General features: G+C 60.7%; 1 protein-coding gene across 1 annotated transcript; it reads left to right on the top strand.

Annotated features, from left to right (window-relative positions):
- The first annotated feature begins 2,866 nt into the window (after positions 1–2,866).
- LOC114489983 (actin-like) lies at positions 2,867–13,482 on the top strand. Its single transcript, XM_028503871.2, has 8 exons — positions 2,867–3,103; positions 4,956–5,084; positions 5,789–5,899; positions 6,233–6,317; positions 9,590–9,751; positions 11,562–11,750; positions 12,311–12,492; positions 13,230–13,482. The coding sequence occupies exons 1-8, from the start codon at positions 2,990–2,992 to the stop codon at positions 13,371–13,373; spliced, it is 1,116 nt and encodes a 371-aa protein (XP_028359672.1). The 5' UTR covers positions 2,867–2,989; the 3' UTR covers positions 13,374–13,482.
- The last annotated feature ends 659 nt before the right edge of the window (positions 13,483–14,141 follow it).

The following is a 14,141-nucleotide window of genomic DNA, read 5'->3' as shown; positions in this document are numbered from 1 at the left end:
CTGTGCCTGAACGGTGGCACTGTAGAAACGACACGGTCTCGGCCGGACACCTGCCTTCCTTCTGCGTCTGGGCCCTGACAATGTGTAACAGGGCTGTATAGTGACCGGGCTGCGTATGTGACAGGACTTCAGAAAAGCCCTGGGTGCCGAGTCTCTGCTGAGCTGCCCTGGGTGCCCCCTGCACCCCGTGGTCCGGGGACCACGGCCTCCCCTCCGGCCTGCACCTCGGGGGGCCACCCACACGCCCATTCCTTCGGCCGACTCTGATTCGTTCCTTATGCTGCAACATGCTGGTCCCCTAAGTCCACCCATACGTCACGGAGCCCGAGGGTGGCCTTGGGGACCCTCTGGCACAACGGTGGGTGTAGGAAATCCAAAGGTGTCTGTGAAACATGATGAGGGAATTTACCCAGTTTGCAGAATCCAAGGTCAATGTTTCATTCCTACCCTAGCACAAAAATAAGTGGGGACATAAAGATTTTGGGGGAAAGCTCTTACTAGAGCATCCCAAACCAAGAAACTCTGAGAACGAAATTCAGTGTTGGAAAGTAGGAGACCTGGGATGCCCTGAGGTCTAAGAAGTGTTTCAGAGAGGACGTGAGGGGACCCTCACAGGGAAGGGACGTCCCATGCCTGCTCACTGCGGACGGGGCCAGGTGCCAAGGAGCCTCGCAAGTCTCGGGGGAAAGAGGGCTTCGAAATAGCAACTTTTTAATGAAAAAATAACAAGTACAAGCTTTTTGGTCCCATGGATACCCACAGGAGAAAAATAAAGTCACATCATTAAAAAAAAAATTGAGATCGATCACTGACCTATACGTAAAAGGGAAACCAAGAAAATCTTAAGAAGCGAGAGACTGATCTTGGTTAGGCAGACTCATCAGCAGGACGATGGGAGCACTAACCACTCAAGAAAAGAGCCTGGGTTTCGGCAAAGCTAAGAACAAGGTCTCATCAGAAGACACTGGTGAGGGAGTGCAAAGGCGGTCCCGGAGGCATGCGCAATGATGCTTGCGGCCACCAGAGGGAGCTCGCGTGCAGCGTAGGTGAGGGCTTAGGAAGAAAATGTCATACAAATGACCTTTCTTTTTTGTAATTTTTCAACTGATTTTTAGAGAGAGAGGAAGGGAGAAGAAATGTCGGTTCACCATCACACTGACTTGTGCCCTCATTGGTTGATTCGTGTATGCGCCCTGGCTGCAGATCGAGCCCACAACGGTGGCATATTGGGACAATGCTCCAACCCACTGGGCCAGCGAGCCAGAGCCAGGCAAGTGACTTTTTCCCAATGAGAAAGTGACTTGGACAAAGTGACCGATGAACATGAAGACACACCCAGTGCCATCTCTCACCGGGAAAATGCAAATGAGACATGCAGAGAAGGTGGAGGATGGTCCAGGCCGGGGGCTGGGCAGTGGAAAGGGACAGGTCCGCCTTCTGGGGACCAGACACAGTCCGTGTCTTGATGCTCTTACATGGGGCGGGCAGGTGAGGCAAGTCCCCCACGGTCATCTGAAATGCACGTGCTCTGTCACCTGCCCTGGTCTATCTCTGTGCGAGGAAGGCGCCGGGCTGCCGGCATGCACCCAGAGGAACAGAGGCCCTGGCCCTCTCTGGCTCCCCGCCCCCCAACCCCAGAAGGCCCTGGGGAGGTCACGCTGGGGCTGGCATCCCTGTGGCCCTGCACGGGACTCATCCCTGGAGGGCCGCACGCTCGAAGCCCTGGAAAGCATGCACAGAACAGTGGGAAGCAAACATAACCCCTGACAGGGGGCAGGTGGGGCCCTGTCAGGCTGGCACTGCCCCTGAGGTGTCACTGCTGTTACAGCACAGTGCAATTGTTGTGCGGGCGGCCGGCCCCCGCCCCCGGGAGGGGCTCCCCGCACCCAGGCCCGGGTTTAAGGAGGCAGAGAGGCCGTGGCTTCTGGAGAGGTGCGTGCGTGTGGACAGATGGGCGCTCTTCGGGGTTCAGATCCCCGGTCACTCGGTCGCAGGGAGCAGTATGCCCCCCGGGGGTGGGGGGGGGAGGGGCTGGCAGGTGCCCGGCGGCTGCCCACACACGGCCGCTCTCCTGCGGCTCCTCGTTCCCGCAGCTCTGCCTTGGCCTGGGTGTTTTCACAGTTGCATCAACCTCTTTCGGAATCTTCTTCTGTTTTAATAGGAAGAGGAAATGTCACTGAGCAAGACCAACAACTGCTGAATAGCCAGAAACCCCCTTGAGAGTCAGACCCACAGGGGCCGCGCCCCGTCGCGGGCGCTCACGGTGAGAGGGAGGGGCAGCGGCGGGGATGCGGGCGTGGAGCGGGGGGCACCTCGGGGCTGCTGGGTGTGTTAGTGGGGGGCACCTCGGGGCTGCTGGGTGTGTTAGCAGGGGGCACCTCGGTCGGGGCTGCTGGGTGTGTTAGTGGGGGGCACCTCGGGGCTGCTGGGTGTGTTAGCGGGGTAGTGTTTTCTCTTGACACTTCTTCTCACCTTCTTCCTCTGGCTGTTAAAAACACTTCTTCTGTGCCGGCCAGCGTGGCTCAGTGGGCTGGAGCATCGTCCCATAACTGAACGGTTGTGGGTTCGATCCCTGGTCAAGGCACCTACAGGAGGCAGCTGATCTATGTTTCTCTATCACATCAAAGTTTCTCTCTCCCTTTCTCTCTGTCATCAATAAACACATGCTCGGGTGGGGACTGAAACAGAAAAAAGTGCTAGGGGAGCTCCCCATGGCCCTTCTCCTCCAGGGCCGCCCCATGTCAGGGTCACCGAAAGCCCACCCTTCCCGACGAGCGGCCACAGCACGCAGACTGGGGCTCGCCCCCCAGGAGGGCCCGCCCTGGGTGTGGGAAGCCTCCTGCAAGGCCCGCGGGGCGCCCCGTGCATCCCGTGGGCTCCGAGCCCGAGGCCACGCCTGGCAGAGCCTGGCCCGGGCGGGGCGAGTGCCTTGCAAACCGCACGAATAACCGTCCTGTCCCCGCAGCCCCGCCTGGTCACAGCCAGCACCATGAAGGTGCCCCTCGTCGGCGACTTCGGCTCCGGCTTCAGCAAGGTGGGCTTCTCGGGGATGGGGATGCCCCTGGCTGTGTTCCCGACCATCCTCGGGAAACTTAAGAACGACGTGAGTGATGGGGGTCCTCCCCAGGGTGGTGCTCGGCCCGGGGGTGCCCACTGGGATGGCAGCCCTGACCCCTCCCATGGGCTGGCACAGTCAAACCCTCAGAGCAGGCAGGGGGCCTGGGGCCTGGGGCCTGGGGCCTGGGGCAGCGGCAGCAGCGGCACGCTGGGTGCTCAGCTGGCAAACCCAGAGGACCGGAGCACCCCACTCCCACCCCCGGCTCTGCCTCAGCAGGCTGGGGGCCAAGGGCTCGTGTCTCCAAGCCGAGTGCCGGGCTGGTCTGCGAGGACCACAGACTTGAAGGGGCCGGCTGGCGACGCAAGTTGGAAAAGCAGACAGTTGCGCAGAAGGAACCACAGCGCCCATCTGGGTGCTTTTTGCCTTTCTCCCTTTAAAAAAAAAAGATTTTATTTAATTTTAGAGAGAGGGGAAAGGAGGGAGAAAGAGAGGAAGAGAAACATCAATGTGTGGTTGCCTCTCGTACACCCCCTACTGGGGACCGGCGCAGAACCCAGGCGTGTGCCCTGACTGGGAATTGAACCGGCGACCCTTTGGTTTGCAGAACGGCGCTCAATCCACTGAGCCACAGCAGCCAGGGCTGCCTTTCTCCCTTATAAGAGTGGTGTGGGCGCTGAGAAGCAGCTGTACCTTTAAGATACACAGGGGCCCGCTACTGCCCAGGGGCAGCGGACACGGTGGGGACCACGGGGGACTGGGCAGAGCCATGTCTGTCGGGCATTCTGTCCTGCCTTTTCACTGACCCGTGAGAGTGGGTGGGGTGGGCGACTCCACCGAATCCTGATCCCCCGAACGTCACTGCCCGAGGAGCGGTCTGGATGTCACTGTCCCGTGTGACCGGCACCAGGGCAGGGGCTCCCAGAGGGCCTGCAGCTTCCGGGGCTCGCTGCCGGGGGATCTCGCCCCACGTCCACAGCGCTCCACCTGAACGACAGGCCCCTGAGATGCAGAAGCTCCATGCCGACCGGCTGTGGCGGCCTCCACAGTGGGCCTGTCCCTGAAACCCCTGGCACCGTTGCGGCGTGTCACCACCACGGTGTGTCACTGCCGCTGCCCCGCACCTTGCAGCCCGGGCCCTCAGCCCCAGGGCACTGCAGCGGCATTGTGCCGTGACATCAAGGCCACCAACCGAGCAGGGCAGGGACACCCAGGCAGACCCCTGGGAGACACAGGGCTGCCCTGTTAGTGACTTTGGCTCCAGAACTCCCGATGGCCGGGCCCAGCCTTCCCTCAGTGACAGAGCACCCCGGGCCCCCTGCCCAGCCCTCTCTGCGGCACCCGGGCCCAGACCGGGACAGCGGCCAGAGGCCAGAGGTCTCTCCTGGGTGGCTGGCGCCCTCTGTGGGTTCTCTCACGCCCACATCTTGCCTTGGTGTCTGCTTAGAGGTGGGCCCAGATCAGCCCAGGGCCAGCCCCAGGGCCCCTCTGAGCGACAGAACACACGGTTCGGTCCGAGAGGAGCTAGGTCCCTCTTCCTAAAAGTGTCAGAAACGAAGTCAAACTGCAGACCCTCTCCCCGCCGACGCCCCGGAGCGAATGTGGAAGCTGGTGCCTCCCTGCCCACGGCCCCTCCATCCCCCGCCTGCTCCGTGGTCACCCCCTGGTCCTCGCGTCACTGTGGGCCCCACGGGCATCCCAGCAGCGGTCCCTCGGGAGCACCTGACCCTCGCAGGGCCTTTGAGGAGACCTCCCTGGGTGTTTGTCCGGCCAGAGAGGGACACAGAGGCCGGCACGGGGACCGGAACCGCCCGACAGCAGGCCGCAGCCCGTGGGGCTGCACGCGCAGGCTGAGTGCAGGCGGCCCGCCCCCGAGACCTGCCCCGCCCGCGTTTTCCAGGGCCTGCTGGTGGGCCTGGACGAGGAGGACTGGTTCCTGGGGGACGAGGTACAGAGCCGACTGGTGGAGCTCAACCTGCTGCGCCCCGTCTGCCGGGCCAGAGTCACCAACTGGGACCACATGGAGAAGGTGGGCTGTCGCTCTGCTGGGTAGGAGGGGGTGCTGGTCACGGGGCCCCTGCCACCTCGGCACCTGCAGAGGGACAGCCCGCAGCACCCAGGGCTCCCGCAGTGGCCCAGCTCCCCGTCCCTGCCGCCACCTTGGTCTTGGGCTTCCAACCTCCAGGGCAGGGGACGTGAACGTCTGTGGTTTCAGCCACCGTCTGGGGGGCTTGGCCCCGTGGCCCCAGGAGACGTGCCCTCTGGGCTTTCCAGCAACGCCCTCGTCCCCAGTCCTCCTCAGCTGTGAGGCAGGGACGCCGTCCACTTTCCAGCAGAGGGACTGGGCGGGCCCTCGAAGGTTCAGCCACTTGCCTGGCACCTGGCAGGCAGGGGGGGGCGGGTTGGGACCTTGGCCCGGTCTGCGCCCCATGCCCTCAGGGTGCCCATGCCCCTCCCTGAGTCACAGGCTTGCCGGTCATCTTGGGGCTGGGGTCTGTCCCCCAGGAGACCACGAGGCCCTTTCCACTCCTGTCCTGTCGATGCCACACACACACACACACCCGTGGGGGCCGTGACCTCTGCGAAGCCACGCCGTCTTCCCCACTGGGTCGAGTTGCGCACTACCCCGAAGAAGCTACTCGCCGTGTAGACGGTCTGCCCTCTCGTCGGTACGCCGAGTGCTTGGGCAAACCTCGCCGCGGCCGCCTCACCGCGTCCCCCGCCCGCCCCCAGATCTGGCATTACTCCTTCTACCGGGTGCTGTGCGCCGCGCCGGAGCAGCACCCTCTGCTGCTCACCGAACCGCCCTCCGCCGCCCCGTCCACCAAAGAGAAAGTGTCGCAGGTAAGCGGCCAGGAGGCAGGGGGCGGGGTGGGGCCGGGGCTGGCCTCCCTTGGGTGTCTTCTTCGCTTTGCTCGGTGAGATCACCCCCTGGGAGTGCCCAGGAGGCCCGTCTTGACCCCGCCATGCTGGGACCAGGCGTCTGGCCTGCAGTTGACATGGGGCCACCAGCTCTTGTGGCCTCTGTTGCCGTGAAACAGGCAGTCGCCCTGAGCCCACAGACACGGGGCTGACGTGTCCAGCTCCCTGACTCCATCGCTGCGCTCCTCTGGGGGTGGGGGGCAGGTGCCTCCTGCCCGCCGGCCTGCTGCCAGCCTCCCCAATGCTGCCCCGCAGATCCTGTTCGAGACCTTCAATGTGCCTGCCCTGTATCTAGCCAACCAAGGAGTCCTTTCTCTCTACGCCTCCGGCCTCACCTGGGGTGAGTGACCTGACCTGGGGCAGAAGCCCCGCCCCCTCGCTTCAGCCGCCCATTCCCTGCTCCCTCCCCGCACCTGTGAAGGGAAACAACGATCCGCCGAACGCACACCTGCCAGCCCTTTCCCAGCCTCCTCCCTTCCTCACCCTCCGGGGCAGACGGCTCGCTCCCACTCCACTCGCGTCCCCCCCCCCCTGTGGCAGCTGCATCGAGGTGTGACGGACGCACAGTCTCGTGCCCAAGGTTGGGATGCACCCTTGGCTCAGCTGTGACACAGGGACACACTCATGACACCATCAGTGCGGCCAAGAGGAGGAACGCACCCGTCACCTCTGCACGCCTCTCTGCCGCCCCCACGCTGCCCCTGTCCAGCCTGCCCCCAACCACCGGTCTGTCCCAACAGATGAGTCTGCGTTTCCTGGAACCGTGTACAAGTGCAATCACTCAGCATCTGTGCATTTTATATGGCTACCACCCCCCGGCATACTTGTTTGGAGACTGTTGTTTGTACCAATAGTTCATTTCTTCCTGTTGCCAAGTTGTATTTCACTGCGCGACTCGCCACACTTTGCTTCTCTGCTGAGCTCCGCGGGGACATTGGGTTGTCTCTAGCTCCGGGCTGTTGTAAATCAAGCCGGGCAAACATTTGTGTGGAGGGCTTTGCCTGGACAGACACCTTCATTTCTTTTGGGTAAATGTCTAGATGTGAGGCAGCTGGGTTGTGGGGCAGGTGGATGGGTAACTTTTCAGAGAACCTGCCAAGCTCGTTGCCAAAGCCTGGCATTCCTCAGGCCCTGTGTGAGCGCTCCAGTTCCTCCATGTCCTCGTCAGCACTTAGAATGGTCGGCCTTTGAATTTTAGCCACTCTGATAGGTATGCAGTGGTGTCACAACATGGTTTGCTTTGTATTTCCCTAGCAACCAGTGACATGGAATGTGTGTTTGTGAGTTCCTTTGTGCCTATCTCCTGCAGCCAAGTGCGTTGAAACGTTTCACCCGGTCTCTTACTTGGCCGCGCGGGCAGAGGACTCTTGTGGCATCCTGGCTGCGTCTGCCGGCAGGCGTGTTCGCGGCTGTCGGCTCCGAGTCTGTGGCCCGACTTCCTGCCTCCTGCCGTGTCTCTGGCCGGCAGGGGTTTCCCACTTTAATGCATTGTCCACCTCATCAGTTCGGTTTTCCGTGGGCCCTTGTTCTGGTGTCACGTCTCAGAAATCTGTGCTGAATCCGCAGGCCTCCCGCCGTGTTTTCTTCCGACAGTTTCACGGTCTGTGGTTTCGCCTCGAGTGCTGGGCCCGTTTTGAATACACTGTCACTCCGTAGGAGGTGCGAGCGAAGCGTTTTTGTGCAAATGGCCCGTTGTTCCCTCGTTACTGGTTGGAAAGACTCCACCGTCTTCCTTGAATTCCCTCTGCACGGTGGGCGGAAAGTCACATGTCAGCGTGTGTGACGTGCTGGCGTATTTCTGTCCTTCCTCTCCTGTCCTACCGGTCTGCTTGTGGGCTAATGACGCACCTTCTCTTGACTGACCACTGCGGCTTTCTAGGTCTCCAAACAAGACAATGTTAGCGTGTAATGTACAGCCTCGGTCTCTTCTCTTTGGGGATGTGTCGGCCATGCGGACTTCCTTACATTCCCACTTTAGAGCTAGTCTGTCGACCTCAAACCCGAAGGCTTCTTTGGGGTTCGGTTGGGATTGCACTGAATCTACAGACTAATTTGGGGAGCGCTCACGTCTCAGCGACACTGACTCTTCCAACCGATGAAAACGGCGGGTGAGTCCTAGTGCAAACGGCGTCTGTATTTCAGCTTCGGGTTGTTTCTGATTTTTGTGCATTGGTACCGTGTCTGGTCCCCTAACTAGACCCCTGCCTGTATGGTGCTGGTAGCTCTTTTTGTAGATTTCATAGAATTTTCTACTTAGGTAATCCCGGTGTCTAGAGGGAGTTTTAATTCTTCATTTCCAAACTGGATGCTTCTCACGGTTTTTTCTCACCTGGCTGCTTTGGCGAGATCCTCCAGCACAATATGTGTCTCGTTCCTGATTTTAGAGGGAGATTGTTGCCTCACTGGGGGGTTCAGTGTCAGCTGGAGGTTTTCCGTAGGCAGGCTTTGTCGAGGTGAGGGAGTTCTTCAGGACGAGAGTGAGGCTTTTTTAATGAATGGAGGGCCGCTGAATGTCATCAGGTGCATTTCCTGCACCTGCTGATACAACGCTACGGATTTCCCCTTAGTTCTCTCATGTGGTGGATTACCTGGGCTGATCTTGGATACACTGTCGGATTCAGTTTGCTACGCTTGTGCTCAGGAGTCTAGTGTCTGCGAGTGTCGGGGCGGACGGTCTCTCCTTGTCCATCAGGTGGTGTCTGGCCTTTCAGAGACCATTGTCCCTCGTCGCCCAACCTCCAGCATCTTGGAACTGGTTCCCTGTACCGTGCCCTCTTTTTCACGTGTTTCTGGCAGAAAGGGGGGTTCACCCCTTTTCCCCATTGTGGCTAGCGGTGTTCATCTTGACTCATTTTGCTGCCTTTAAACTTGAAGTTTTTCAATATTTGTGGTTTTTTTATTTTTATTTTTTAATTAAAAAAATTTTTAAATTTATTTTTAGAGAGGGAAGGGAGGGAGATAGAGGGAGAGAGAGAGAAACATCAATGTGCAGTTGCTGGGGGTTATGGCCTGCAACCCAGGCATGTGCCCTGACTGGGAATCGAACCTGCAACACTTTGGTTCACAGCCCGTGCTCAATCCACTGAGCTATGCCAGCCAGGGCTTAAACTTGAAGTTTTTGGTTACCAGGCTCAGCAGGTGAAAGCAGCCAACTCCCCAGGCCCAGGTCAGCTGTGGGCGGCCCCAGAAGGAGCCGTCTCACACAACATGAGGCCACTTGTCCCCGTCACCACGTCACACCCTCTCTGACCAGCACAGAGTGCGCCGGTTCCCCGGCTCACCGAAACCTATGCCTCCTCCAGGCATCCGGACACCGACACTCTGGCGCCTGTCGAGGGATGCCGGTCCGTTCAGTGCTCGGGCTGTCCTCCTCTTTGGCAGCTGCTGCTGCGCGTGCGTGTCTGGGTCAGTAGGCGTGTCTGTGAACTTCTGTCCAGAGCGGTCAGCCCCGAGTCTGACCAGAGGCCCTCCGAGCAGCGCACTGGCTGTGGGGGAGACGGGGCAGTCCCAGGCCCGAGGCGTCCCCGCCCAACTGCGCTGCCCCCGCTGGCTCGCCAGTGGGTAAGGACAGCCGCGCCCTGTGTGCTCGCTGCCAGGTGCTCTCTCGTGCAGGGACAGCCATCGAGTCCGGAGAAGGGATGACGCACTTCGTGCCCATCAGTGAAGGCTGCCCTCTGCACCAGTCCACCATGAAGATGGAGGTGGCCGGCCAAGACATAACCCTGTACCTGATGCAGCTACTGTCGGCCAAGGGGAACTCCTTGATAAGCACAGGTGGGATGTTGCTGTGTTGGCGGGAGACACCAGTCCCTGGGGGCATAGTTTTTTGGCTTGTTCCCCCTACAGCCCTCAGTGTAAAGCTAAGGCTGCTTGACCAGCATCGAAGTTCTAACGACAACCCATCTGTGTCTGCGGACACTTAGTTGTTGATGATGACAGTGAGGATGACGATGGTAGTGGTGATGGTGGTGATAATGGTGATGGTGGTGATGACAATGGTGATGGTGGTGATGGTGGTGATGGTGATGATGGTGGTGATGGTGCTAATGGTGATAATGATGGTGATTGACGGTGGTGGTGATAGGGATAATAATGGTGATGACAGTGATAATGGTGATGGTGGTGGTGATGATGGTAATAATGATGGTGATGGTGGTGATGCTGCTGGTGATGATGGTGATGACAGTGATATGGTGATGATGTTGACGATCAGCTACACAGTACATGTCCTGTACCAGGTACTGAGCTCGGTAAGCACTTCCCACACATTCTTTCATTGCTTCATGCCATGATGACGATCAAGGATCTCCACTGCAGGAGGAAGAGGCTGAGGAAGCTTAGGTGACTCCCACCTCCCTTGACTAGTAGTAGGTATGGCTGCTGCGATGTGAACCAAGGACTTCAGGTGCAGAAGTGCCTGTCCCCCTGCTGACCCCGTGCCTGGACTGGACGCCACCCCCCCCCCCACAAGCCTATAGCCCAGTGTCGCACCACGTGGGCTTCTCGGTCACAAAGCCTGCGCCCACACCAAGTGAGGTGTGGGGCCCTCGGCACAGCAGTGGTCAGAGCAGAAGCACGGGAGAGCGGGGGGCTCGGCTGGGGCGGAGCCGGGTGTCCAACGGGGTCTGTATGGCATTGCCCCCTCTCGTCCTCTCAACGGTTCTGTGGGTGGCGGTGAGTCCCGTCCTCTCGGCTGAGGAAAAGGGAGGTTTTTTAAGTGGAGGATGAACTTGCATAACACCAGGCGCTTGGTAAATGGCAGAGGCGGGATTTGAATGTAGATTTGTCTCACCAAAACCTGAAGTAGCCGAGGAAGGGGAAATGCTGGGTGGGGGGAGCGTCCCAGAGGCCAAGAGCAGAGGCGGGCGTGGCTGAGCCTCGGTTGTGGGGGGGAAAGAGTCGAGAAGGAGCCGATGACGACGAGTGTGGCGGGTGGGGACTAGAAGACCAGGGCTAGGCCGGGTGAGGTGGCGGGGGGGCGAGGGGGAAGCTAGATGTCCGTGGGCCGAAGCATCGGTGTGATTCCCAGGAGAGCTGGTGCAGGGGTGCCCGCCGACCCACACCCAAAAGCAGCGGTAAAAGAAATCTAAAACTGTGGTACCAGAAGGCGTAGCCGGGCCTAAACCTGCCGTCTGTCACCCAGAGGGGTCGGAGTGTGCCCTTGCAGACACTGCCCGGGAGGGGCTCAGCTCGGCCTGGGCGGAGGAGGGGCCCCTGTGAGCGGCTCGTGGGTGCGGTTGGGACACCCACCTACTTCAGTGGGTGATTGCAGTGACTTGGAGGTTCCGGCCCCCCAGATGCATGTAGGGAGTAGGTTCACCCACGACCTTCAAATGTGGACGTTTTCAAACGCTTGTACCTCCTTGCACACGCCTTGGTTCTCCCTCCTCCCCCACACACCCGGGCCCCAGGGCAGCCTGCGGGTCAAGAGGCGGAAGTAGAAAGGGCAGCATCAGTGCCGCCTGTCCCCGCTGCGAGCAGCTGTGTCTCCGGGGAGACGCTCCCTGGGTGGGCGGGGGGACGCGTGTGTGAGCCTGTCTCACGCAGCTTCCCGCTTCCACCTGGGCCTCTTTTTCGTCCCCAGGGGACCGGGAGTGCATCCGGCACCTGAAGGAGAAGCACTGCTACGTGGCCATGGACTTTGACAAGGAGAGAACGGAAGCCCCCTCGCCTCCCCCCACAGAAAAGTGCCTCCTGCCCGACGGCCGAGAGATCACGCTCGGCCAGGAGAGGTTCTCCGCCCCCGAAGTGCTTTTCCACACCGACCTCATAGGTGAGCCCGAGGGGAGGTGCAGGGGCGGGCGCGGACACGGGCGGTCGGGGTGGGGGGGCACGGTGTCGGAGAAAAGGAGGTGGGTGTGCGGGAGCAGATGCTACTTTGAGGAGCAAACAGTAGCAAGTCAGCGCCCCACTTCGGAAGTTCCTCTGATGTCCACGGTCACTTATGAAGCACCTACTGTGTGCCTGTCCCTTAGCTGGCAGTCGTTTGGGGGTCGTAGCCTGTCACCCTCCCCCTACCTCCTATTATCCCCTTTCTCAGGCCAGGAGTCCCAGGGGGAGTGTGAGCTATCTGTCCAGTGTGGCCAGGCTGGGCGGCACGCCTCTCCTGGTGCATTATTTATACGCCGCCTGTTTACAAATGTCCTGAATTTAAGATAATTAAAGCAGAAATGCAAAACCACAGACCGGGAGGGAGCTCGAAAAGTGTGGCCGGTGCAGAGATTTCAGATGAGTGTTGGGTCGGCCCAGCGCTGGGCGGGGCAGACAGAAACCGTGGGGCCCGCCACGCCCACTCAGGCCCCGCCCCCTTCTGCCCGCCCCGCCCCCGCACAGGGAGGCACAGCCTGGGCGCCCACATGATCGCCTTCCGCTGCGTCAGTTCCTGCGACCCTGCCCTCTGGAAGATTCTCTTCGACAACATCGTGCTGTCTGGCGGCACCGGCTCCTGCGTGGGCCTGAGGTCCCGGATGCAGAGGGAGCTGTGCGCGCTGGTGTCGCCTACGATCGCCGTGGAGGTGCGTCCCCCCAGCCACCCAGGGCAGACAGCGGATGGCTCGCTTCCCTGTCGTGCCTGTGCAGCACCGCGGGCTTTCCCCGGTCGGTGTCGGCCCCCCTTCCCGCCCCTTCCCCTCCTCGCGCACTTGTCCCGTGTGCTGGGACCGTCAGCACGTCTGTGCCGACAGCCAGGGCCCGTGGGCAAGTCCGCGAACCTGGAGCGAGTGCCCTGAACCTTCCAGAGCCTCTGGCGTCCCGCGGGCCAGGGCAGGTGGAGACGGCCGCGCCGCAGCACTGCGGGGCGTCCTGAGCGCCGGGCGGGAAGGACCGGCGTTGGTGGGTGTGAGAGCACGGGACCGGGGAGCCGGGCCCGAGGGGCTGGACGGCCGTGCTGGGCGTAGAGGGAGATCACTCCGCCTTGGAGTGCTTGGGAATTTTTTTTTATCTGCATTTTAAAGTGTTTTCTCAAAATACACAAGGCTTACACGTAGACGTTATATACGTATAAACGTGCCATGCGTGTTGGCGTGACCCCGAGGAGGCCACGGGCGGTGGGAGGCGGACTCAACCCCTTTAAAGGTGGAAGGGGCTGCGTTTTCCGGGGGAAGAGGTTGGTGCAGGGCTTGGACTGTGTGGCCCCAGTTTAGAGGAGTATTTTGATTCCGGTTTCTCCCGCTCTCTGCCCTCTGACCCCTCCCCCTCTCTCCCCCTCCCCTCCCCCTTCCCCCCCTTTCTGCTCTTCCTCGACCCCATCCAGGTGTCCACCTGCCCCTTTTCCAAATACGGTGCCTGGGTGGGCGGCTCCATGCTGTGCTCCCTCTCCACCTTCAAGGACATGTGGGTCACCAGCAAGGAGTACCAGGACCTGGGCTCCTCCGTGGTCTGCAGGCGGTCCTTCTGACTGGCAGCTCCCCGGACCCCGGTGCCCGTCCCAGCAGCGCCACCCCTGGCCGAGCCTCACGGTGGCCGGGAACAGAACAAGCAGATGTCCGAGAAATAAAATTCACGCAAAATCACAAGAGTCCAAGAGATATTTCACTCCCCGGGGGTCGGGGGCAGCCAGCAGGAACACGGGCCACGGATCTTTTCACCCCGTGGGTGCATGCGGCTCCGGACCCCACCGCGCGGAGGAAATCGGGTCTAGAGCGGGCGAGAGCTTCACCTCACGATTCACACGCCCCGAGCCAGCTGTCATGTCTGACCCAGCGAGTGACAGCGCCACCCGGCACTGCTCAGCCAGGGTCCTCGAAACGGTTCCCGGCTTTTCTCTTTGATAGCCACGTAGAGCACCAATCAGTTCACTGATTCCTCCCACAGACTCTGTAGAACCCGCCCCTTCTCCGCGCTCCGCCAGTCTCCCGAGCGGCCCCGCCCCTCTGTTGCCTGTCTCTGGGGTTCTGCCACTGCCCCCTCCCACCCAGGGGTCCCCATGTCCTGGCACCCAGCAGCCAGGGCGATCTGAGACACACAGGTGTGACCATAGCCGTCCTTGGAGCCACAGGGAGACAGCACCACACCCCCACGGGAAGGGTGGTTGTCAAAACACAGGAAACAAGCGCTGGCCACGAGGTGGAGAAGGGGGGAGCCGGTGCCCTGCCCGTGGGACATAAAGCGGGGCGGCCACCGTGGGAAGCCACGTGGAGGCTGTGTGTGGAGTCACCGTGTGACC

The sequence above is a fragment of the Phyllostomus discolor genome, chromosome 6, assembly GCF_004126475.2.
Source record: "Phyllostomus discolor isolate MPI-MPIP mPhyDis1 chromosome 6, mPhyDis1.pri.v3, whole genome shotgun sequence".
Taxonomy (NCBI): domain Eukaryota; kingdom Metazoa; phylum Chordata; class Mammalia; order Chiroptera; family Phyllostomidae; genus Phyllostomus; species Phyllostomus discolor.
Note: the sequence above shows the minus strand (reverse complement) of the source record. Positions and strands in the feature narration are given on the sequence as shown.

Excerpts from the sequence above, each read along its gene's own strand:
- LOC114489983 (XM_028503871.2), top strand. The coding sequence starts at position 2,990 with ATGAAGGTGCCCCTCGTCGGCGACTTCGGCTCCGGCTTCAGCAAGGTG. Across the intron at positions 9,752-11,561 it reads GAACTCCTTGATAAGCACAG|GGGACCGGGAGTGCATCCGG; the intron begins GTGGGATGTTGC and ends TTTCGTCCCCAG. Across the intron at positions 11,751-12,310 it reads TTTCCACACCGACCTCATAG|GGAGGCACAGCCTGGGCGCC; the intron begins GTGAGCCCGAGG and ends GCCCCCGCACAG.